Genomic DNA, 23793 nt, shown 5'->3' with positions numbered 1-23793 from the left:
TGCATAAACACAAGATGACTTGTCTCGTTCTGTACAAGCGGTGTCATGGATAGATAACTCATTGTATCTCTCGATTGTTTCGATCTCATTGTCCCAACACGTAGCTCGGTTTACAGGCCCCGATTTTCTCTAACCAAAGATTTCTTCTAAGAAAAAAGTACTCGCTGTTTAACATATTCCTTGTCAAATCTTGCCAATTTTTACGCCAATGTTGAGTTGATTCCGTAACTGATGCTTCTTCTTTCTTTGAAACTATACCAATGATTTCAGACATTACCTTTAAGTCAGTCTCGGATTTGTGTTGTACGGAATGTGCAAGAGACGATATCAGTAAGGCACTGCCTAGAAGAGGAAAGGTAGCAAGGAACTCACTTGGAGCCGCCATTCTTGGATTTGATACTGCAGATGATGATAGATTGGATCTCAAAAAAGTATCTGGAAAAGGATCAGAGGTTAATGAACACGATATTCCCGAAATTAAAGTGGTTTCTAATCACAGTATGATTCCTTATGATCAGTTCTCTAGAGACAGGAAGTTTTTGAATCTTGAAGCTGAGGCAAAGGATGTTCTTGGTGCATTGTTGGCTAAGTTACATGTACAGGTCAAATTGATTACCTCCAAACGCGGTGTTCTGCAGCCGACGGAAGAGATTTATGTGAAATTAGCAAAGGCATTTCTGGAAAGTGGAAAGATGAAAGAGTTAGCAGAGTTTCTGTTAAAGGCAGAACATGAAGACTCCCCTGTTTCTAGTGATAACTCGATGCTGGTGAATGTTATCAACGCTTGTATTTCCCTAGGAATGTTGGATCAGGCGCATGATCTACTAGATGAGATGCGTATGGCTGGGATAAGAACCGGTTCTTCGAACTAGGGAAGTGACATCACTCCTTAGAGATGCTCAAAAGGCAGGGATTCAATTAGACTCAAGCTGTTATGAAGCTTTAATCCAGTCTCAAGTGATTCAGAACGATACTCATGGAGCTCTCAATGTGTTCAAGGAAATGAAAGAGGCGAAGATACCGAGAGGCGGCAATCAGCAGTTCGAGAAGCTCTTAAAGGGATGTGAAGCAAAACGCAGAGGCGGGACTTATGTCCAAACTCTTGAGAGAAATCAGAGAAGGGCAGAGTTTGGATGCTGGTGTTCATGATTGGAACAATGTGATCCATTTCTTTAGCAAGAAAGGTTTGATGCAAGATGCAGAGAAGGCGTTAACGAGGATGAGAAGTCTTGGGCATTCGCCAAATGCTCAAACTTTTCATTCTATGGTCACAGGGTATGCAGCCATAGGGAGTAAATACACAGAGGTCACTGAGCTATGGGGAGAAATGAAGTCCATAGCCGCAGCTACTTCATTGATGAGGTTTGATCAAGAGTTGCTCGATGCGGTGCTCTACACGTTTGTTAGAGGCGGATTTTTCTCGCGGGCTAATGAAGTTGTGGAGATGATGGAGAAAAGGAATATGTTTGTTGATAAGTACAATTATCGGATGCTCTTCTTGAAGTATCACAAGACTGCTTATAAAGGCAAAGCTCCAAATGTTCAGAGCGAGTCTCAGCTCAAGAAGAGAGAAGCTGGTTTAGTATTCAAGAAATGGCTCGGGCTATCTTGATTATGAATGTAAACACCATTTTGTATATTTATAACTTACCATCATCTAGAGCTGCAAAGATCTATACAGAGGCAGCTTAAACATTGATAAAGCTTTGGATTTATTTATCTTTTGTAAGATTTTGGTTTACATACACACCCAAACGCTTATTAGTTCAGGTTTCCAGTAAGCCAGTAGAAGAGTTTTCATCAATCGCAAATCATGTTATTTATCCTGCAAAGATTGTGAAACTGGTGGAGTTGGTTGTAATTCTCAAAGGATGATATGAATGTGTAAAGGAGAAAAAAGTTAGTACTAAGTTACAGCTAACCTTTGATCCTGAATAGAGCACTGCCATCTGAAACCTGTTGGCCTGCTTTAACTTTGAGGCCCTGTATGCTTCCAGAGGATGGGGCTTTCACAACGTGCTGAACCACCAAGTAGGAAAAGAATAAAACGATAATTACTTTACTGTTTCTTATATTTATGGTATATACATGGTTGCGGGGTATATGAAGAGGTTTGTATACTAACCTCCATCTTCATTGCCTCCAGGACTAATACAGGTTGACCTTGATCTACTTTAGCTTCGTTTTCGACAAGGACCTTGACTACTAATCCGGCCATGGGGGCCACAATGGTTCCTGGAGGGTGTGATGATGTTTCGGAGCTGGTTCTGTGTTGAACACCTTCTTCATCTTCAGAGAATTTGATTCCTACCTTCTGCTTGAATTGATGGTGTTCTGCACCATGCCATATATGGATGTGTTTATAACCCTCCTGTTACCAAAACACATCATAAGCAGCAATTACGAGAGAGACAGAAAGGGCATGAGATAAAGTTGTGACTCTATGAGGAGTTGGTTGAACATGATGCTAATGATTTACCTTCAAGTATGTGGCTAGACTAACGTTCATGCTCAATCCGGCAGCTTCAACTCTAAAATCGCACTTTCCTGCTCGAGTTACCCGGACTTCTAAACTTGGAGAATCATTGTCTTCCTGTTTCGTGGAATATTGTCAAACCATCAGAATCCCAACTATAGATTATGACTCATAAATTTAATGTATATAAGACAGCAATGGGGTTCAGCACGTTTTCTTTTCCAAAAAGAATTTAAAGTGAGTTAAAAACCTGAATGAGATAGCTTCCATCTTTTTGATATATTACACCGAGTGATACTAGGTTAGAACCAGCTCCCTCGTATTCATTATTCCACTCGAGCTCAATGGTTTGTTTGGCTTCATGATGGACCCTAAAAGGAGGATGAGAATACCATATCGATGGAAGTTTCCCTGGATGAGTTTACACATAATAAATTAAAGCATGCTCAGGAGTCACGTAACTGGTGAAGAAGAAACTAGACTCATGTGAACTGACCATGATTACTTTCATTCCAAGCAGAATGCTCGATTGCGGGGACACAAGCAGCCACCAATGCTGCACTATGCTTAACTGCTTTGTATGCCACTTCTGCTGCAGCTTGATTGCTTTCATCAGCAAACAGATCACTTCTATGGTGCTCAATAAAATGAGTTTCGACATTTCCCACTGCAAACTCCTTATGACTAGCAAGTTTTTGAAGGAAATTAATGTTTGTAGGTACACCTGCTACCTGCCAACAAAGATACCATGTAATTACTGAACTATTGTGGTAGCTAAGAAGCGATGTGCAAGATAAATAATCTCTTAAGAAAAATGGAACCATAAGGCGTTGACAAATTATAGTTGTGCTGAAGTATAACTAGCCACTGCAGAGAGCACCAAAATATTTTTACGGGGTCTAAGGGAATGTACCTGAAAGTTAGACAAGCAATCCTTCAGTTTCACTAGAGCTTCGCCACGATTACCTCCCCAGACAACAAGCTTTGCAATCATAGGATCATAGTGCATGCTAACAGTGTCTCCTTGCTCAACTCCAGTTTCAACCCGAACTGTTAGAGGCAAATTCCAAGATGAAAGAGTTTAACAAGAGGACAGAAACATTTGTATACACAATTTTGTACTTCACCTGATGGTGAGACTGCAACAGGGCGATAATGATTGAGGACCCCAGTTGCAGGAAGAAATCCTTTTGGAACATTTTCAGCATATATCCTGGCCTCAAAGGCATGACCTGCCAAGAGAATACATATGCGAATCAAAATAAAGAATTAATAGATATACTTTCACGAAACTGTTGTGCAGATTTTTTTACGCCACAAGTAGTATCTTGAACAATCATTGATTCAATACAGAATAACAGGTGAGAGTAAACCAAAAAAAACATGTTCCATTTATTTCTAGAAGGAAGAGCGATACCTGACAGTGGCATCTCGGATTGGCTTATGGGGAGAGGTTCCCCATTGGCAACCCGAATTTGCCATTCCACAAGATCTTGACCAACAATCATCTCAGTTACAGGATGTTCAACCTAAGAAGGATTTATCAGTGTTCCTTTGGATAGCCAAATGTTTATTGAGTTAAATTTAATGAACATACAGATTAAAGAAGCACCTGTAGACGGGTGTTCATTTCCATAAAATAAAATTGATCAGACTCTGTGTCAACAATAAACTCCACCGTCCCAGCGTTGTAATATCCAACTGCCTTTAAATATCAGAAGGTAACAGAATATAAGCGCTTCTTGTGGAAGTTGAAGTGAAAGATAGATTAGCAAGAAGAGGTTTCAAAAGACTACACATCAAGGAGAGGTTTCAAAAGACTACACATCAAAAAGACTCATGATCAAATATTAGTAATGCACAACATAAAATAAATAAAAGAGAGACACATGGGCCATACAGTCTACTACTATGAATGAATGCGATATACAGAACAGAGTAATGAAACGTTTTTTACTAAGATTTCTTGCTAAAAACCATTAAATCTGTAAAGATGAAAGCAGAATTTGAAGGAATACCCGTGCAGCAGAGACAGCAGCTTGGCCTAAGTTTGCGCGGAAGTTTTCAGATATATTAGGCTGCACCAGCAGAGTGACAATCAGAACCACATCAATTTATGCTGGAAAAGATATAAATATAATAGGAAAGAAATACAGTCATTACCGCAGGAGCTTCTTCGATAATCTTTTGGTGTCTTCTTTGCACACTGCAATCCCTTTCGTATAGATGAAGAACATTTCCATGTTTGTCACCAAATATCTAAAAGCAGTGGAACACCGAATGAAACTTAATTAAGATGCTATGAATAGTGAAAGAGCCAGAAACAGTTACTGTAAGCCAACAAAATACAACTTGATCCATATATAACTTAAACAGGACAAGGCAGTAGTAATAGAAGTTGATGTTTTAAACCAAAGTTATACACAATAACAATAAATTGGTTTCAATGCGCCATAAAAGAAGATATAATAACAATTATCGATATTTTTCCTGGATATCATGGCAATGAGCAATATATTCATGGCTATTATATAAGATAAGAAACAGAATATGGAATTTCACGACGAACTACCTGGACTTCTATATGCCTTGGTCGAGTGATGTATTTCTCAAGAAGAATAGTGTTAACGCCAAAAGAAGCAGCAGCTTCACGTTGTGCCCCTAAAAACGAGTCAGCAAAATCCTTCCCACTTTGCACTATCCTCATTCCCTAAAAACAAAAGCTTTACTTAACTTCAAAACCAATATGTTAAAAAGGGTATCAAACTTATTGGCCAATATTACTGTATTTCCGCCACTTACAAAAAACAATAAACCATTCTTCCAGAGTACTTTGACTATTATAACAAGCCTTGTATTGGACAAAATCGATGTCGTAATTCATAACATACCTTGCCCCCACCTCCATGTGTTGGCTTGATTATAATAGGGTATCCAATCTTTTCAGCTTCTGACTTCATATGATCAATATCTTGCTCATGGCCATGATATCCAGGCACGAGAGGAACTCCGGCAGCTCCCATTATCCTCTTGGATGCACTGAATTAAATACCCCATGAGGGACACGTCGTCACAAATTATTCAAAGACAAAAAAAAAAAAAACAGCTGGCGCAAAGAAAGAAGCATGTAGTAATAATAGGAAGGCTGTAACGATTGGTACCTCTTATCACCCATGTCTCTAATTGCAGATGCTGGAGGTCCAATGAATGTTAAACCTGAATCTTCACAGAGTTGAGCAAAGTCCGAACTTTCTGATAAGAACCCATATCCAGGGTGTATCGCCTAGTCATAATTCAAAAGACGACATCAGAACTATACAAGACAACGATTTTTTTATCACGCATAAAAAAAAAGTAACACTTTCAACTTCAAGTTCCAATTTTTAGAAATTTGGTTCTCCTATTCAACTAACTTTGGAACTAAAATAATAGACTAACCAAAAAATCACACCTGCGCACCAGTCCGAGCCGCTGCCTCCATGATAGTCGCACCACTGAGGTAGCTGAGCCGAGCCGAGGGCGGGCCAATCCGTACCGCTTCGTCGGCAGACTTCACATGGAGTGAATCTCTATCAGCGTCACTGTAAACAGCAACGGTCTGAATCCCTAAACGCTTCGCCGTTCTCATGATCCGGCAAGCAATCTCGCCTCTGTTCGCCACCAGAATCTTCTCGATACACCGCTCGTTAGGCTTAATCAAAGCTCCTCCTCCAAAAGATGCGGAGCCGGATATATATCTAACGAGAATCGAGTAACTTTTCCGGCGAACATTACGGCGAAGTGCCCACACCGTCATCATCGACATTGATCTCGATTTCGAAACTCTTCCGAGTGGAGAAGAAAAAAAAAACACAAGTGTGACTCAGCAACTACACGTTGGTTGTGTCGCGTGTGTTTTGTAGTGCGAAGATAAAAAACGATATAGCGAGGGGCTTTTTGGTCATTTTGGTAAAAACTAATCAAGATGAATAGTGACGTGGCACACTTTATCATGGTTGGTCGTCTAAATGGATATGCGTCTGATGTGCCGCTTGCGTTGCGTCTTTACCCTATCGCTACAATCATGGGCTTACTTATAGGCTTCCATATTTTCTAATGAGCCTATTGTTCTCGAAGCATAGGCATAAGGCTTTGTTTCAATTATGGGCTTACAGGCTTCGATTTTTTTATTGTTTTTGGGCATTTTGAAATATTATTAATTTTGAATTATCGATATAAATAGCATTGATGTTGTGTGTTTTTTAATTTCACTTCAGAGTTTAATATAGGATCAACTTTGATAATGTGAAACGCATATGGAGGGATAATTATAAATGATTCCTGAACAAATAAATATAATGTACTTACTGCTACTAATATTTGGGGGAGCTGGAACAATTAAAGTGTGTTGTAGTTAGGTAGGTGGCTGTTGAGTGTTGACTCATCTAATTCATTTATTTTTGTTTTGCAGACTTCCTCTAGAACCGACAATAACAATAACATTAAGAGCAAGTGCAATGGCGTATACACGGGCCGTCCCCCGTTATTTTTGGATTTAAATTTAAATCAAAAAGGCCCATAATCGAAGGAACGCTTCTTATTTTAGGACGTTTTTCATCCGTCAACTTCGCCACGTGTTCAACTGTGATTGGTTGTAGATTATCTCTAGGTTTTCCGAAAAACATTTCTTTGGACAAAAATTTCTTTCACTTCTTTATTTTCTCTCGACGGCGACGAGAGAGGCGATAGACATCCTCGTCGAATTCACGAAGCGATTCCGTTTCTTCTCACCAGAATTTCTTACCGAAGCCGATCTGCTGTTTCTCCCGAGGCCGGTCCGATCTTATCAACGTCTCGAAGCTTTCCTGGCGGTCCGATTTTCACTTATCTCCCGACGCGATCTTCTCTTCTCTCCCGAACCGATCTTCTCTTCTCTCCCGAAGCGATCTTCTCTTTTCTCCCGACGCTAATTAAGGTATGTCTTCTTATCTCTGATTATCGAATTAGGGTATTCCAATTAGGGTTTTCGAATTAGGGATTTCGAATTAGGGTTTTCGAATTAGGGTTTTCTAATTAGGGATTTCGAATTAGGGATTTCGAATTAGGGATTTCGAATTAGGGATTTCGAATTAGGGATTTCGAATTAGGGTTTTCGAATTAGGGTTTTCGAATTAGGGTTTTCGAATTAGGGGTTTCGAATTAGGGGTATCTATTGGTGTCTAGTTTCAATTGTTCTGTTTTTTCATGTGTAAAGATCGATTTATCTATTTATAAAGATCGATTTGTGCTTGTCTAAAGGTCAATTCGTTTCTTGATAACATGAGTATAATTAATGTTTTATTTTCTGTGTCGTTTGCTGTTGATAGTATACGAAATCGTATATTTGCAAAAATTGGTTTTAACATTGATTTGGTTAAAACATTGGTTTTTAAATTGACAAACTCTATTTTGTTTTGTTTTTTTGTCTTAATTGATAAAGAATTTTAGGATAAAGGACATTTGGTAGTTGTAATATTTTAGGTAAAACATTAATGTGTACTTCTAATAAATTGTGATTGTTGTGTAGTTGATTGTCTTTAATTTTGGTTTGGTATGTTCATAGTTTGTTGTTTTATTTGGTAGTTGTATCAAGTACTTGTCTTAAATTTTGATTAGACATTGGTTGTTAGGTCTTTATGTTTAGTTACTTATTGCAAGTTAACTTTTAAGCTATTAAACCCCAACCATCTTCTTCCTATTTCCATCAGAAATCTATTTCACTTAGTAACCCCTTCTCACTTTTACTCGCTTAACTTCTCTTCTATACTCGCTTAACTTCTCTTCTATACTTGCTTAACTTCTCATTCCTTCTCTTCTCTACTCGCTTCTTCATATGGATTCAACGAATCCCTTCTTTCAGTCTTCTTCTTACTTAAACTTGCTTAACAGTCAAGAAGAAGGTGGTTTAAATGATAACTTTCATTGGGAAAGTTATCCACCTTCTGGACAGAGCTCCCAACCTTCTCCTCGCAGCTCCCAACCTTCATCTCAAAGCTCCCAACCTTCTGAGGCGCCAACTCTTTCGCAAGAAACACCATTGGAGCGCAAGGAGAGAAAGACATGGACACCTGCTGATGATGAAGTCTTGATCTCCGCATGGCTCAACACTTCCAAAGATCCCATCGTTGCAAATCAACAAAAGGGAGGAAGCTTCTGGCAAAGGATTCAAAAATACTATGCTGACACTCCTCATGCTAGAAATGGTGGTGAACAGATGTTGACGACACATTGCAAGCAGCGTTGGCACAAGATAAATGACCAAACTAACAAGTTCTGTGCGGCATTCGCAGCTGCGGAGAGACTGAACAGCTCTGGTCATTCTGAAAATGATATCTTAAAGCATGCGCATGATATCTACTTCGATGCCCATAAGAAGAGATTTAACCTTGAACATGCTTGGTTTCGGTTAAGGTTTGAGCAGAAATGGCTCACACTAAACACCATTAACACGCCCCCATCCCAGCCTGCAACAAAGAGGAAACAAGCTGCCGAAGGTTCACAATCATCAAGCTGCAATGTTGAGGAGTATGAGAAAAGGCCAGAAGGGATTAAGGCTGCGAAGGCGAAGAGGAACAATGCTCAGTCCACAAACGTGAAGACTCTTGCTGAGTATAAGAGCATGTGGGATGTCAAGAAAGAGGAATTGGCTGAAAAGGAGAAACTGCAGAAGCTGGCCATCCTAGATACTCTCTTAGCCAAAAAAGAACCTTTAAATGCTAGTGAAGAAGTTATTATGAAGAAGATAGTGTCCCAGTATTTCTGATATTAGAGCATGTGTTTGTTGTTTGTTTTCTATGGTCATTCTAGTTACTCGGCTTATGTATTTCCTGTTTGTTTGATTTGTATTTCATGTTTTAATATTTCGTGTTGGATTTGTATTTCATGTTTTAGTATTTTCTGTTTGATTTGTATTTGCTGTTTGAAACTAAATCAATATAAGTATATTTCAATTGCTAGTAACTCGCCTATTTTAACTAAATCAGTAACTTAATCAGATTGTTAGTTCTTTAAAACAATTGTTGTACTAAATCTAATGTGCTTCTTCTTGTCTATGTTCAGGTTAAGTAAGAAATGGGACACGACTATAGCTACTTTCAGCCTGACTCATCCGATCTGGCTGATAAGCACTCAGAGGACACTGCGGAGAGAGAGCTAGATGCTTTCATTCGTATGGATGAAGCAGAGTCGAGGGTATACCCCCCTCAGCCTGAGGTGGAGCATGGATTCCCGAAGGAATGCTACTGTGGTGCGCAGCCTATTCTGTCGAACTGCTACAATAGAAGGTATGTGATATTAATGTAGTTTTGCTATTCTATCAGTCAATTTAGTTTCGCTATATATGCTAACTCTTTTACATATTGTAGGTTCTTTACATGTCCAAATGTCGATGATGGAGAGATGCATATTCACAAGTGGTGGGATGTGGCTGTAGTGGAGGAGTTGAGGGACAATGATAGAAGATATGAAGTGATGGTTGAGAAGGTAGATTACTTAACTTTGTTCAATGAATATGAATCAGAGATCAATGAGAAGATGGTTATGTTAGAGAATGTAGTTAACGAGATACGTAATGAAAATAGGTTTAGATATATAACTGATTTGCTGGTTGTTTGTGTCATGGTTATTTTCGCATGTATTTTGTTCATGTCTACTTATTAAATGAGACTTTGTAATAACTCACGGGTACTTGTTGTTTTCCTATGTATGTTGTTTTGTTTTCCTATCTCACGGGTACTTGTTGTTTTTTTAGCTATGTACTTTGTTTTGTTTTGTTATCCCACGGGAAACTTGTTGTTTTGTTTTGTTCAGACTCACGGGTTACAAAATAATGCAACTCACGGACACTAGTCTTTTCTTCCTATATATGATAACTCGTAACTCTCACCAAACAAGACCAAATCAAGAAAACATTCTCAAGAACCACCTTCTTCTATACAAAACATTCTCAACAAAACATTCTCAACAAAACATTCTCAAGCAAAATACTCATACCAAACACGATCAAACCAACAACATATTGGCAGTTATTTCTTCCTCTATATTCCTTTCTCTTCCTTTCTCTTCCTTTCTCTTTAATATAATTTACATCTTCCTTTCTTTTCCTTTCTCTTCAAATGGGATCATCTTCAAATCATTATCACTATCAAGCCGATGATAATCATTATCACTACCAAGCAGATGACAGTGATAATTTTGAGGGCTATTTAGAAAACATTTATGATGTTTCGCACATTATTCCAGAACCAAACCAGCCACACGATAGGATTTATATCGAGCGAAACCGGGAAGAAGGCCACAATAATCTTTGGAATGATTATTTTAGTGACACTCCAACATATCCAGAATATTTATTCCGGCGACGGTTTCGCATGCACAAGCCATTGTTCATGCGAATTGTGCAACGTCTCTCTACCGAAATCGAATATTTCCGCCAAACCCAAGATGCAACTGGACGGGCTGGTCTTTCACCTATACAAAAATGTACTGCAGCAATTCGTCAATTGGCATATGGTACTTCTTCTGACAGTATTGACGAGTATGTACGAATTGGTGCTTCGACAGCTCGGAAATGTTTGCACGAGTTTACCGCCGGCATCATCCAAGTGTTTGGAGATGAATATCTAAGACGTCCTACACAGGAGGATCTACATAGACTACTCTATCAGAATGAACAGCGTGGATTTCCCGGGATGATTGGTAGCATTGATTGTATGCATTGGGGGTGGAAGAATTGTCCCACGGCTTGGAAAGGCATGTATTCACGATCAACCGGAAAACCTACAATTGTGTTGGAAGCGGTAGCTTCGTATGACCTATGGATATGGCATGCCTTTTTTGGAGCTCCAGGTACTATGAACGATCTTAATATTCTTGATCGTTCTAATGTTTTTGATGACATAATAACCGGTAAAGCTCCCGAAGTCCACTACGTTGTCAACGGAAGGGAGTACAATTTGCCGTACTATCTCACCGATGGTATTTATCCAAATTGGGCCACTTTTATTCAATCTATCCGACTTCCACAAGGTATGAAAAATTCTCTCTTTTCTAAAAAACAAGAAGCTGTTCGGAAAGATGTTGAGCGTGCCTTTGGAGTCTTGCAAGCTAGATTCGCCGTTATTAAAAATCCGTCTCGCTTATGGAATAAATACAAAATGGCAAATGTTATAAGATCATGCATAATACTCCATAATATGATTGTCGAAGATGAACGACATACATACAGTTACAGAAACATTGTTTCTGAATTTCAACACGGAGAACATGTCGATCAAACATATACTGTTGGTGCTCCCGGTGTCGGTTCAAATATCAGCACTACGATTACTCGTCAAACAAGACTTCGGGATAAACAAGCCCATGACCAACTAAAACATGATTTGATTGAGCATATTTGGACTAACTTCGGACATCTTCCAAATAATGAAGATTAATTTTCAAATTTCTATGAGTTGAATAAAATGTTTGTTTTTCTTTTGATGTTTTATGTTTTATGTTTTCTATTTTTAATATCTTAATAGTATGTTTTTGTTTTAGAAATTTAAATAATTAATGTTTTCAATTTTAAAAATATTATTATTTTATTTGGGGGACTTAAAAGAAGTAGACACCAATGCTCATATTAATAATAAGAACCTTCCTAAATATTACTATTATAATTGAGGGACCAATATTGAAGGACTACCGATGCCCATGGTCTAAGAAAATAAACACACACACACACACCTTTTTTTATTAAATTCAATATTGGCAACCGAACATGTATATTATTCTAATAAACTCGAGGGACACAATTGATTTGAAGTCACGCTGTTGATTTATTAGTTATACAAGTAATGAATCGTAACTCACTCGAAACGTTATGTAAACATATATAATAAAACCGTTTTGTGATGCTTAAAAGTCAGACTCAGACACCCTAATTGTGTTCCAATAGGTAGATCATATATTTGTCCGTTTCTTCAAATCTTCGGTTGCGTCTGGTTTGGTAACAAAAAGAAAAAGGATGACATAAGTTGTATCAAAGAAGTAATGCAATACCAAACACCAAAAAGCATGCATATGTCAAGTCATGATTTACATAATTCTTGTAAATTTAAATTAGTGTTGACCTTCTCTCATATTTCAATCTTGTGATAATTTATCAGAAAGCTGAATGATGATTCGATGGGGTAACTCAAACAATACAGTACACATTAATTAACGGTAAGCCAACATATGTTGTACTACTTTGTATATATACTGATTTTTTTTACATAAAAAAAAAAAAAAAAAAGAAGTCATGATGAACAACGTAACTCCGACTCAACAAACTGTAATAGCAACTTTAGATGATTGAAAAAGTTGGACACGCAAGATCGCAATAGGTCGAATCTAAAAAATCCAACGTGGACAAAGAACAAAGGATGACGAAAGTGGACCGAGACCTCACCGTCCAAGACATCCTGTCTTTGTCACTTATCTCTTGTCAGCGTCCCCTACCATTATTTCGTATTGGAATACTGTATGAAATACTCCTGTAATTTGTTGGATAAATCGATTTAAATAAATTATTATGAGTAAAATTATATTGAAATTTAAGATTTATTTGTGTAAAATAAAATATATAAATAAAGCTTATTTTTTTATTCAAATTTTCTTTTATTTTATGTAAAATATGTTTAATCTGTGAAATATTTGAATTTGAAAAAAAAATTAAAGTGGTGTAGAAAGTTTTGATGTTTTTGGTGTTTCTAAAAATTAAATTCACATATTTTGTGTTTCACATTATTGTTTTCATCACTATACTATTAAATAGATAAAGCAATATTTTTTAGACTAATTAATTTAATTTAAACAAATGATAAGTTTAAAAATGCAATGAAAACAATGTATAAAAGTGGTAATAAATAAATTAGTTTTATTATTATTTGTGAAATGTAATTTACTTCTAATAATTAAATATGTTATGAAATTAATAATTAATTATATTTCTAGATTTTAATTGTTGTTTAAATCTTTCATTTTTATAAACTAACATAAAAGAATCTTGTCTTATATATATATATATATAAATAATAATAAGATGTAAGAGCATTTATTAATAAGGCACATGAACTATATAAACATGATAGATTAATTTTTTTTAGACTGCTTATCTATTAATATATATAGAGGATTATTTTCAATAAAAAATCTTAAAATCGTTTTAGTTTTTGAACATACTGACAATACAATTATGATCGATATTTCAAATAAATGAAATAAAAGAAAAAGGTTCAGCAAAATAAATCCATCTTACTTTTTTTTTTCTTTGTTGTTAAAAAGTCCATCTTACTTTGAACCTTCTTGAAGAAAAAATTAATACATTGACAAACAAATAATAATAATTTAAATATAGAAAAAATAACTGCAGAATTGATATAAAATATTACTATTCATAATATTATTTTAAATGGGGGAAATGGGAAGTATCAGATTCAGATCGAATCTCTTATTTTTCTCATGGGCATAAGACATGAATAAAGAAATCAAATACACTACTAAAAATCTAAAAAATCACACGAGATGGTCAAGATTTTAATAATATACATTGGGATAAAAATCATTTATATTTGGAGTTTTGGACATGAAAGTCGCATTAGTTTTAATTTTTAAATATTTAATAGCCGATCCATGGTGGCAGGGAAGGCGATCCCAAGGAGGCAAAGTCACGCAACAGTGCACTAAAATAATGTACCAAAAACATTTTTGAGAACTGTACTTGAGGGTAACTTCGTCATTACATAGCTTTTCTCTCTCTCTCTCTCTCTCTCTCAAAGTCCACCTTACCTAAACCAAAATTCCTTCTTCACAACGTAAAAAGTAGAAACCAGAGCTCTTCTGAAACGCCTGAAAGAGAGAGAAAAAGAGATCTAGAGGAAGAAGATGATGAGATGAGAAGGCGAAGAAGAAGAAGAAGAAGAAGAAGAAGAAGTGAAAGCGGAAAAGCTGATCCGAAGATCTCTCTTGTATAAGTATTATTTTTTTGGTTTGGTCCGGTAAGGCTCACAATCTCTTTGCTTTTACAGTACTGTTAGATTCGCTTGGGTAGCTAGATTGCTTTACTTCTCATAGCTAATTTCAGTTTCAGCTAATTAAGTGCGTTACTGTAATCGCTGATTTGTGTAAGATCATGTGGTTTCACTTGCCCTTATGATTCTGGGTGTGTGTGTGTGATCGTCTTAATTCATTTCCTCGTTTCTCGAGAGCATACAAAACCGTCTTTTTTATGCTGATTCAAAACAAATTTCATCTGTAACGAATTGTTTGATGTGTATCTGAAAACTACCGATTTGATTTGGCCAGTGAATTTAATTTTTTTTTTTTTTTTTTTTTGTCTCGATTGTGGTCTTCATTGACTTGGTAATTCGTTTCTATTGTTTTCTTCTGTATTTGTCTTTTTTTTTTTTTTTATATGATTGATTGATCAATACACTTGTTTCATTATTGTGGAAGCTTAACTAACCCTTGTTGCCATTTTTACATTTTTCTTCTTCTCTAGTTTTAGGAAATTTTACAGAGGACGAAGTATCCTGGTCTACTTGGGCATTGAGAGTGACTTCATATCCTGGTTCTAGAGTGATTTAATTATCCACTTGTTCTTTGGTAACTTTGCTGGGGAAAATGACTGCTGTTGTGAATGGTAACTCTAAACGCTATTCTTGGTGGTGGGATAGTCACATTAGCCCCAAGAACTCCAAATGGCTTCAGGAGAATCTCACAGGTATATTTGACTTTCTTGTTTTAACGTGCCCCAGGGGAAGAGGATCGTTTCTTTCTTTTTATTATATGATGTACCAAACCACAAATTTCTTTTGTCTGCGATTTACTGATCACATGTTTCTATTGTAGATATGGATAGTAAAGTCAAGCAAATGATTAAGGTTATTGAAGAAGATGCAGACTCCTTTGCTAGGCGAGCAGAAATGTATTACAAAAAGCGGCCTGAACTTATGAAATTGGTTGAGGAGTTTTATAGAGCATATCGTGCATTAGCTGAAAGATACGATCACGCAACCGGTGTTATTCGTCATGCTCAGCAGACTATGGCAGAAGCTTTCCCGAACCAAGATCCCATGATGTTTGGTGAGGAGTCACCTCTTGGCTCTTCCATCGATGAGTTTGATCCACAAACCCCTGAGAATTATCCACCTATCCGAGCTCCTGTTTACCCCGATGATTTGCGGAAAGGTGCTTTCGGGAACTCTTTCTCTCATATGAGTACAGTAAAGCGCAATATAGCCTTCATGGAAGACCCTCAGTCTGTGAGTAACGGGAAAGGTTTTAAAACTGGAAAGGCAAGGAAAGGATTGAATTTCAATGATGTTGATGGAAAAGAAATAAATGCTAAGGTTCTTTCAGAATCTGAACGCGCCAGCAAAGCTGAGGCTGAAATTGTTGCTTTAAAAGATGCTCTTTCTAAAGTGCAGGCTGAAAAGGAAGCTAGCTTAGCCCAGTTTGATCAGAATTTGGAGAGACTGTCTAATTTGGAGTCTGAGGTATCTCGTGCACAAGAGGACTCTAAGGGGCTTATCGAACGAGCCACAAGAGCCGAAGCTGAGGTTGAAACGCTCAGAGAATCCCTCAGCAAAGTAGAGGTTGAAAAGGGGACCACCCTTCTTCAGTATCAGAAATGTCTGCAAAACATAGCTGATTTGGAGCATCGCATTTCTCTAGCGCAGAAGGAGGCTGGAGAAGTAGATGAGCGAGCCACCAGAGCCGAATCTGAAACTCTAGCATTGAAGCATAGCCTTGTTAGATCCGAAACTGAAAAGGAAGCTGCTCTTGTTCAATATCAACAATGCTTGGAGACCATATCTAACCTGGAGGAGAGGTTGCACAAGGCTGAGGAAGATGCAAGTTCAACCAATCAGCGGGTTGAAAATGCTGAGGGTGAAGTTGACAGCTTGAAGCGTAAGATTTCCAAATTAATTGAAGAAAACGAAGCTTATGAACTCCAGTACCAACAGTGCCTGGACACAATTGCAGATTTAAAGCTTAAGCTGTTTCATGCTCAAGAAGAAACTCAAAGGCTTAGCCGTGAAATAGAGGATGGAGTTGCTAAGTTGAAATTTGCAGAGGAAAAATGTGTTGTGCTTGAGAGATCAAATCAAAATCTGCATTCTGAGCTGGATGGTTTATTGGAGAAACTGGGGAGTCAAAGTAATGAGCTCACGGAGAAGCAGAAAGAGATGGGAAGATTGTGGACTTCTGTACAAGAAGAACACTTGCGTTTCATGGAAGCTGAGACCGCCTTTCAAACCCTGCAACAATTGCACTCTCAGTCTCAGGAGGAGCTAAGCACTTTGGCATTGGAACTGCAAAGCAGGTCTCAAATCCTGAAAGATATGGAGGCCCGTAACCATGGTTTACAGGAGGAAGTCCAGGAAGCCAAAGACGAGAACAAAAGTCTCAGTGAGCTCAATCTTTCCTCGGCTGCATCAATTAAAAGTTTGCAGGAAGAGGTCTCAAGGCTAAGGGAGACAATACAGAAACTTGAAGCAGAAGTTGAACTGAGAGTGGACCAGAGAAATGCTTTACAGCAAGAAATATACTGTCTTAAAGAGGAATTAAGTCAGATTGGGACGAAACACCAGTCCATTGTAGAACAGGTGGAGCTGGTTGGTTTACATCCAGAAGGCTTTGGGTCTTCTGTCAAGGAGTTGCAGGACGAGAACTCAAAGTTAAAAGAAATTAATGAAAAAGAAAGTATCGAAAAGACGGCCTTGCTTGAGAAGTTAGAAATGATGGATAAACTTGTTCAGAAAAACTTTCTTCTGGAGAACTCCATTTCTGATTTGAATTCTGAGCTGGAAACAATTAGAGGAAAGCTAAAGACATTGGAGGAAGTTTGTATGTCACTCGCAGAAGAGAAGTCAGGCCTTCATTCTGAGAAGGACATGTTGATTACCCGTCTGCAGAGTGCTACAGAAAACAGCAAGAAACTCTCCGAGGAAAACAGGTTACTGGATAATTCTCTCACTAAGGCCAATGAAGAACTTGAAGAACTCAAGTCAAAATTGAAAAGCCTGGAAGACTCATGCCACCTGCTGAATGACGACAAGTCCAGTTTAACTAGTGAACGAGAAAGCTTACTCTCTGAAATGGATATTATGAGAAAAAGAATTGAAGATCTGGAGAAAGTACAGGCAGATTTAAAAGTGAAAGTTCTGGAATTAGTGACCGAGAGAGAGTTATCCCTTCAGAAAATTGAAGAGTTAGGGGTGTCTTTAGATGGCAAAGACCGTGAGTATACTAGTTTTGTGGAGTTCTCCGAGAGTCGGATGAATGGCATGGAATCAAAGATCCGTCACCTTCAAGATGAAAATCAATGCCGGGAGAGAGAATATCAAATGGAGCTGGATCGAGCTCATGATGCTCACATTGAGATTATCGTTCTGCATAAATGTTTGCAGGAGTGGCTTGAGAAGAGTTCCTCTCTGATTGCTGAGAATCAGAATCTTAAAGAGGCTTCTAAACTGTTAGAGAAGCTAGTCTCCGAACTAGAGGAGGAAAATATTGGGAAACAAGTGCAGATTGACTCCTCGATTAACTGCATTAAAATACTGAGAACGGGGATCTACCAGGTATTGATGAAGCTTGAAATAATTCCAGGTATAGATTCCGGTGACGAGAACTCGCGAGACGAGAAACATATGCGTGACATTTTGGAAAGACTTGATGACATGCAAACTATGCTTTTGAAGATTCGGGATGAAAACCAGCACTCTGCCATTGAGAACCTCGTCCTTGTTGAGTTTCTTCGGCAACTTAAATCAGAAGCTGTAGGTATTGAAACAAAGAAGAAAATCCTTGAGGAAGAACTAAAATCTCAGTGTCAGCAGCTCTCATTTTCGCGGGATGAGACGCAGAAACTGATCTTTACCAACAGAGAATTGAGCACAAAAGTTAATCAAGGAGTCAACAGAGAAGAAGTCTTGAAGGTGGAAATTGAGAGTTTGCACAAGCAATTGTTGCAATTTCGAGATGACTACACAATTTTGCAGGGAGAGAATTACAAGACTCTAGACGAGAAAAGATACTTGAAAAATTCAACATTGCGGTTGGAGGAGGAGAAACATAAACTAGAAGAGGATATCTCTTTACTTCTTTCTGAAACTATCTATCAAAGCAATCTCATTCTTGTTTTGGAGGATGTCGTTTTGGAAAAACTTGCAGGAGCGGTGAAACTAAACGAGGATCTGGACAGACTCAGTTTTGTTAAGCATAAGCTCGAGGAAGAGGTAATGGACGTTGGTGATAAGTTAAAATCTGCAGAAATTGAAAACTTGCAGCTTGAAGGTTTGCTAGAGAAATCGGATGCCGAACTTCTCTCTGCCAGATCAGCCAATGATCAGTTGGAACATGAAATTGCTAGTGTGAAGGATCAGTTGGGTCAAAAGGAGAAAGAGCTTTTAGAAGCAATGGTGATGATATCTATTGTGCAAAACGAAAAATCTGAGTTATCCAAGGCAGTGGAGGGTCTAGAATGTAGATACAAGGATGCTAAAGCGATAGAAGAAGAAAAAGATATACAGGTCTTGAAACTTCGTGGAGATTACGATGAGCAGGTGAAGAAGAATAGTCTTTCCAATGAAGCTAATCTGAAATTGGAAGCTGATTTGATGAATAAACTCATGGAGCTCGAAGAAATCAAAGTGGAGAAGGAAAAGCTAAACCAGGAGCTTTCTTCAGAAAGGAATGAGATTGAAAAATGGGAGTCTCAATCTGCAACATTGTTTGGAGATTTGCAGATTTCAGCTGTTCATGAAACATTGCTTAAAGGGTTGAACCATGAGCTGGCTGAAGCCTGTATGAACCTTGAAAGCAGAAGCACGTTAAAAGACATGGAGATTGACCAGCTTAAAGGAAGAGTGAAAAACTTAGAGGATGCGAACAAAGAACAGAACGATTTTATGTGCAAATACGCCCAAGCTATCTTCCTGTTGAAGGAAAGCATAGAATCCCTGGAAAAACATGCCATGCCTCACGAATTCGAGAATGAACTAGCCACCGTAAGTTTTCTTAGCACGAATTTGCTTCTAATAATCATATACTTGTTAGGTGACCTTTATGAAGTTTTAGATAGCTTTACCCTTGGTCTAAGTAATCTTGCTCAGTTAATTTCAACTTTTTCTTGCCGGAAAGTAACCAATCTTTTGTGGGTATCTCTTACCAGGACACTGCTTCAACATTGGATAACAACGATAAATTCTTAGAGTTGCAAGAAATGCGTTTGAGAATCAAAGCTATTGAGGAGTCAGTAACCAAAAAGCTTGCAATGGAAGAATTGAAGTCTTCTTCTGCCCGAAGAAGCAGAAGGAGAAGTGGAAACCTACGGAAGCAGAACCGCGACATCTATTTCGAGGAAAGCGAGATGATCACAAAAGATATCGTTCTTGATCAGGTTTCTGATTGCTCATCATATGGGATAAGTAAGAGAGACATTTTGAAGGTAGAAGATGAGCACAGTTTAGAGGTAAAGCCACATAATCCTCAGAAAGGTAAATCGTTGTCTGAGGAGTCATTGGTTGTGGACAAACTAGAGGTCTCTGATAGATTCACAGATCCAAACAAAGAAGCAAACAAGAGGAAAGTTCTCGAGAGACTTGGTTCAGATTTACAGAAGCTCGCAAATCTTCATGTTGCTGTTGAAGATTTAAAAAGCAAAGTGGAGACAGAGGAGAAAGGCGAGAAAGGAAAAGAAAACGAGTATGACACGATCAAGGGACATATCAATGATGCTGAAGAAGCATTAGAGAAACTTTTAAGCATCAACAGGAAGCTGGTGACGAAAGTCCAAAACGGATTTGAGAGATCAGATGGAAGTAAATCATCAATGGATCTTGATGAGAATGAGAGTAGTAGAAGGAAGAGGATATCAGAACAGGCGAGAAGAGGATCAGAGAAGATTGGTAGGTTACAGTTGGAGATACAGAGATTACAGTTTCTATTACTGAAATTGGAAGGAGATAGAGAGAATCGAGCAAAAGCAAAGATATCGGATAGCAAAACGAGGATTCTTCTTCGGGACTATATCTACAGTGGAGTGAGAGGTGAGCGACGAAAAAGAATGAAAAACAGGATACTTTGTGGGTGCGTGCAGCCGCCTCCATCTCCGTGATTGTTAGAACTGTTGTTTCAAGTAATCTAAATAATATAATATTCATGTGAATGGAATCGAATTGAAGTTTGATGTGGAAAGAGAAACACTTCTGCTAATATCTCTTTTTGCGTTTTTGTAGAGTTTGAAAGAAATTTGTTTGTTGGAAATGATTAAGAAGTTTGTTCTGCGTCTGCGTTTCAGATGCAGACATAGCTGTGTTGTGTTAAAACAACAGAATATGGTCTTTACGCGCAAGTTCCAATACTAATCCATTACTAAAACAGGTTACCTTGCCGTGAGAATACTGAAAAAAGAGGAGTCGTGTTAACAAATAATATCAAAGATTTACATATTCTAAGGACATGATAATAACACTGATCGAGACTTAAAAAGAAGAGTATAGACGCTTCATTCGGCAGCTCTGAAAATGGTAAGGAGAGCCAAGAAGAGGTTGATAATATCCAAGTAGAGCGAAACCGCAGCCCAGATGTACTCATCGTAACTGTAAAGTTTGATGAGATTGTCTGTGTCGTAAACTATGTACCCACAGAATATTATCGCAGCCAAACAACCATAGATCATCACTGAGAGCCGACCCAGCGGAAAGAATATCTGCACAAAATAAAAAAACATAACCAAAAAAACCCAAGATCAGGCTGAGTTTTCAGTTCTTGCAGCATTCCAATGTTAAAACTTAAAGAAGCCAACGTAAGAGAAAAGAAGTGTTTTTGCTTTACCTGAATAAGGGCAAAGACCATGAGAACGATGAGAGCACCAAATAAGAATGGACCGAGGAAATTGAAGTCATATCCTTTCTTCGCCGCCCAAAAGGTGTACAAGGTTAAGGAAAGCAGCACTACTGTCGTTAAAATCGCTGCTTCAAGAATCACTTTTCCTGTTCCAGCAACAAAGTTCCAAAATTTAATGAATAAATTGAATTTTGAAACTATATACACTGTTTTACTACTAAGGGGTTTATCCAATGTAGTATAAAGACAAATCAATGGTTTCTATGGAAACATTAAGCTATCAGTGAACCAATTATTGAGTATGAGGAAAGTCAAAACCAGCCCATATGTGTTGGAGATACAGGCTATTATAGAAGCGTGTGGTGTGGTTTAAAGCAACTAATATAAGTCGCTTGAAAGACAAGAAAGGAATACGGAGGAGAAGTAGAGTGTGTCACAAGGAAAGTCTTACCACTGGTGAAAGCACACGTTAATCCCACGGCGAAAGCCAAAGTCACCGTGAAGATCCCTAGAAGCAAGTAATTCACCGGATGTTTCTGGTGGTAATAGTACAGAGGACACATTACTGCAACCAAACAGAACAATAACAAATTAAACCAAAACCCTAAAATAAAATATAAAAAAACATCGAATTGAATTTAGATTTTTTTTGATTCTTTGGTTACCTAAAAGAGGTGTGATGATTAGGACAATCCAGAGAGCAAGACCGGCACTAGTGGTGGCGAAGAACACGGCAATCGGACGGACGAAAACCACCGTGGCGGCGACGGCGATGGTTGCTAAAAGCTGGAAAACGATTATGGAATATACCTTACGGATGAAACCCCATCGGAGTTCAGGGCTCTCGAGCATCGTCGGATAAAGAGTTCTCTCACCGCCACTAGCGCCGGTCTCCACGTCATCTTTCCGGTAAGGAAGATTCCACTTATGCATTCTGTAAAAGTGTAATCGAAACAATGGATTCTTGATCAAACGAACGCGGGAATATTCGAATCCTGGAAGGAACCGGGAAGAACACGATGATCTAGGAATTAACACGTTTCGGAATTTGTTTTTCCTTTTTGGTTCGATCGTAACGTTTTTTTTCCCGAGAAATTTTGAGATTTCGAGGCTGAGAAAAAATTAGGATTTTAGAAGTTATAAAAGCAGTTAAAGAGAAGAAAAGAGTAAAGGCGAACGTTCTTGAAGGCACCAGGTTTTGACACGTGGCGTACGATGATGAGACGTTAAAGTTTTCTTAACCGTGTGAAAGAGGCTCTAAAAGTCTCTAGATGGCTCTTTAAGTTAAGATGAGAGTTTTTAGGGTTGCAACTTGCAATATATCAGTAGTAATACACATATGGTTTATATAGTTAACCTAATTCCCTTAATTAGATAGATAGATATATATAGAGAGATACATATTTACATATATCTCCTCTTGATTTTCTATAGGCTCCAAAGGGTCCTTAAGTTAGTGATTCGTATTATTATCTCTGATTTACACTGCAAGAACAAAATTCTGAGTTCTCCATATATATAGTCCAAAAAGAAGTTTCGTACGTGATACAGTTTTTTTCTTCTGTATTATTTCACAATTATGATTGACGCGTTTCTGATGAGTTTTTGTTTGATCATCATCCATCTGTTGAATCAAACTCTCCTCAACAACGAGGAAGCATCCTCGATAACACTTTATTCCTCTTATGGAGTCATTCGGTGATCTAGTTAACCATTCCACCGTATATGCATTTCTCCACCAGAGCGATTACGTCTAACTTTTAATAATCAATTGACAACGTAACTTTTATTTATTTTCATGAATACTCAAGAAACTGCAAATTTTTAATGGATATGGAAGAGGTAGGTAGAGTAAGTATGTAATATATTTTGTAGCGTTTTCAATAACCAATAATAGTAATAATCCCAGTCGAGCAAATCGAAATTTATATTTTTCTTTAACGAGGTTTAGCCGATGGTACTATTAACAAAATTACGAAGGGCCTAACAACTAAAGCAGAAGAATCGTTAACCTCCGCATCCTCCGCCATGTCCACCACAACCACCGCCGTGATTACCGGAGGAGACATGACGACATTGACCGCAGTGATCCCCGGAGGAGATAGCCGCTACTAAATCATGAAGCCACCGTCTTTACTTCTTCTCGCGTCATCGCTAGTAGTGGTGACAGTGACTGTTCGCTTCTTCTCATCCTCCTGCAGACAGATGCAACAAGATATCGTACCACTAATAACAGCCAAACTGAAGAGGGCTATCCTATCAAGACAATAACAAGATCCTCCATTATTGCTTCGACGTTGTGTTGGAATTTGGCAAATTCAATTTGCTCTGAGAGCTTGTTAACAAAATGTATATTTTAATTACCATTAAAATTTACTTTCTGTCTATATATGAGGTGTGTGATATTATATATCTTACTTAGC

At 37.9% G+C, this 23793-nt stretch overlaps 5 protein-coding genes and 1 pseudogene across 7 annotated transcripts; 4 read left to right on the top strand and 2 right to left on the bottom strand.

Annotated features, from left to right (window-relative positions):
• Positions 1 to 260: 260 nt before the first annotated feature.
• LOC104738806 (pentatricopeptide repeat-containing protein At1g03100, mitochondrial pseudogene) lies at positions 261 to 1747 on the top strand (annotated as a pseudogene).
• LOC104738808 (methylcrotonoyl-CoA carboxylase subunit alpha, mitochondrial) lies at positions 1586 to 6437 on the bottom strand. Of its 3 annotated transcripts, none has more exons than XM_010459018.3 (16): positions 5928 to 6437; positions 5638 to 5759; positions 5368 to 5515; positions 5049 to 5186; positions 4640 to 4735; positions 4495 to 4554; positions 4089 to 4181; positions 3894 to 4005; positions 3604 to 3708; positions 3390 to 3526; positions 2973 to 3207; positions 2727 to 2887; positions 2480 to 2593; positions 2126 to 2371; positions 1923 to 2019; positions 1586 to 1825 (listed from the first exon to the last, which is right to left on the bottom strand). In XM_010459018.3, the coding sequence occupies exons 1-16, from the start codon at positions 6279 to 6281 to the stop codon at positions 1821 to 1823; spliced, it is 2223 nt and encodes a 740-aa protein (XP_010457320.1). In that variant the 5' UTR covers positions 6282 to 6437; the 3' UTR covers positions 1586 to 1820. The 3 variants fall into 3 exon arrangements, with proteins under 3 accessions (XP_010457320.1, XP_087339093.1, XP_010457321.1); XM_087482967.1 differs by having other exon boundaries at positions 5915 to 6369; XM_010459019.3 differs by lacking the exon at positions 1586 to 1825 and having other exon boundaries at positions 1918 to 2019; positions 5928 to 6387.
• Positions 6438 to 6961: 524 nt separating this feature from the next.
• On the top strand, positions 6962 to 10269 carry LOC104730757 (uncharacterized). Its single transcript, XM_019236349.2, has 3 exons — positions 6962 to 7430; positions 9554 to 9777; positions 9859 to 10269. Exons 2-3 carry the CDS (start codon positions 9566 to 9568, stop codon positions 10151 to 10153), a joined length of 507 nt encoding a protein of 168 aa, XP_019091894.2. The 5' UTR covers positions 6962 to 7430; positions 9554 to 9565; the 3' UTR covers positions 10154 to 10269.
• LOC147927725 (glutathione S-transferase T3-like) lies at positions 7426 to 9502 on the top strand. The gene has a single exon (XM_087483180.1). The coding sequence runs from the start codon at positions 8328 to 8330 to the stop codon at positions 9255 to 9257; it is 930 nt and encodes a 309-aa protein (XP_087339306.1). The 5' UTR covers positions 7426 to 8327; the 3' UTR covers positions 9258 to 9502.
• A 3844-nt stretch (positions 10270 to 14113) lies between the features above and the next one.
• LOC104738804 (protein NETWORKED 1D) lies at positions 14114 to 20833 on the top strand. The gene is made up of 4 exons (XM_010459015.3): positions 14114 to 14514; positions 15018 to 15239; positions 15368 to 19530; positions 19695 to 20833. The coding sequence occupies exons 2-4, from the start codon at positions 15140 to 15142 to the stop codon at positions 20637 to 20639; spliced, it is 5208 nt and encodes a 1735-aa protein (XP_010457317.2). The 5' UTR covers positions 14114 to 14514; positions 15018 to 15139; the 3' UTR covers positions 20640 to 20833.
• A 60-nt stretch (positions 20834 to 20893) lies between these two features.
• On the bottom strand, positions 20894 to 22857 carry LOC147927724 (protein LIFEGUARD 4-like). Its single transcript, XM_087485301.1, has 4 exons — positions 22036 to 22857; positions 21822 to 21935; positions 21359 to 21516; positions 20894 to 21233 (listed from the first exon to the last, which is right to left on the bottom strand). Exons 1-4 carry the CDS (start codon positions 22301 to 22303, stop codon positions 21030 to 21032), a joined length of 744 nt encoding a protein of 247 aa, XP_087341427.1. The 5' UTR covers positions 22304 to 22857; the 3' UTR covers positions 20894 to 21029.
• Positions 22858 to 23793: the final 936 nt, after the last annotated feature.

Source organism: Camelina sativa, chromosome 14 (genome assembly GCF_030686135.1).
Source record: "Camelina sativa cultivar CO46 ecotype springtype chromosome 14, ASM3068613v1".
Taxonomy (NCBI): domain Eukaryota; kingdom Viridiplantae; phylum Streptophyta; class Magnoliopsida; order Brassicales; family Brassicaceae; genus Camelina; species Camelina sativa.
Note: the sequence above shows the minus strand (reverse complement) of the source record. Positions and strands in the feature narration are given on the sequence as shown.

What these genes read in the sequence shown, in the direction of transcription:
- LOC147927725 (XM_087483180.1), top strand. Translation starts at nt 8,328, where the DNA reads ATGGATTCAACGAATCCCTTCTTTCAGTCTTCTTCTTACTTAAACTTG.
- LOC147927724 (XM_087485301.1), bottom strand. Translation starts at nt 22,303, where the DNA reads ATGCATAAGTGGAATCTTCCTTACCGGAAAGATGACGTGGAGACCGGC. An exon ending in AATCATCACACCTCTTTTAG is followed by an intron (nt 21,936 to 22,035) that starts GTAACCAAAGAA and finishes GTTTGGTTGCAG; the next exon opens with TAATGTGTCCTCTGTACTAT. An exon ending in AACGTGTGCTTTCACCAGTG is followed by an intron (nt 21,517 to 21,821) that starts GTAAGACTTTCC and finishes TTGCTGGAACAG; the next exon opens with GAAAAGTGATTCTTGAAGCA.
- LOC104730757 (XM_019236349.2), top strand. Translation starts at nt 9,566, where the DNA reads ATGGGACACGACTATAGCTACTTTCAGCCTGACTCATCCGATCTGGCT. An exon ending in TCGAACTGCTACAATAGAAG is followed by an intron (nt 9,778 to 9,858) that starts GTATGTGATATT and finishes TACATATTGTAG; the next exon opens with GTTCTTTACATGTCCAAATG.
- LOC104738804 (XM_010459015.3), top strand. Translation starts at nt 15,140, where the DNA reads ATGACTGCTGTTGTGAATGGTAACTCTAAACGCTATTCTTGGTGGTGG. An exon ending in GCTTCAGGAGAATCTCACAG is followed by an intron (nt 15,240 to 15,367) that starts GTATATTTGACT and finishes TTTCTATTGTAG; the next exon opens with ATATGGATAGTAAAGTCAAG. An exon ending in TCGAGAATGAACTAGCCACC is followed by an intron (nt 19,531 to 19,694) that starts GTAAGTTTTCTT and finishes ATCTCTTACCAG; the next exon opens with GACACTGCTTCAACATTGGA.
- LOC104738808 (XM_010459018.3), bottom strand. Translation starts at nt 6,281, where the DNA reads ATGTCGATGATGACGGTGTGGGCACTTCGCCGTAATGTTCGCCGGAAA. An exon ending in ATCCGAGATGCCACTGTCAG is followed by an intron (nt 3,709 to 3,893) that starts GTATCGCTCTTC and finishes TTCTCTTGGCAG; the next exon opens with GTCATGCCTTTGAGGCCAGG. An exon ending in TGGAGGCAATGAAGATGGAG is followed by an intron (nt 2,020 to 2,125) that starts GTTAGTATACAA and finishes TTGGTGGTTCAG; the next exon opens with CACGTTGTGAAAGCCCCATC.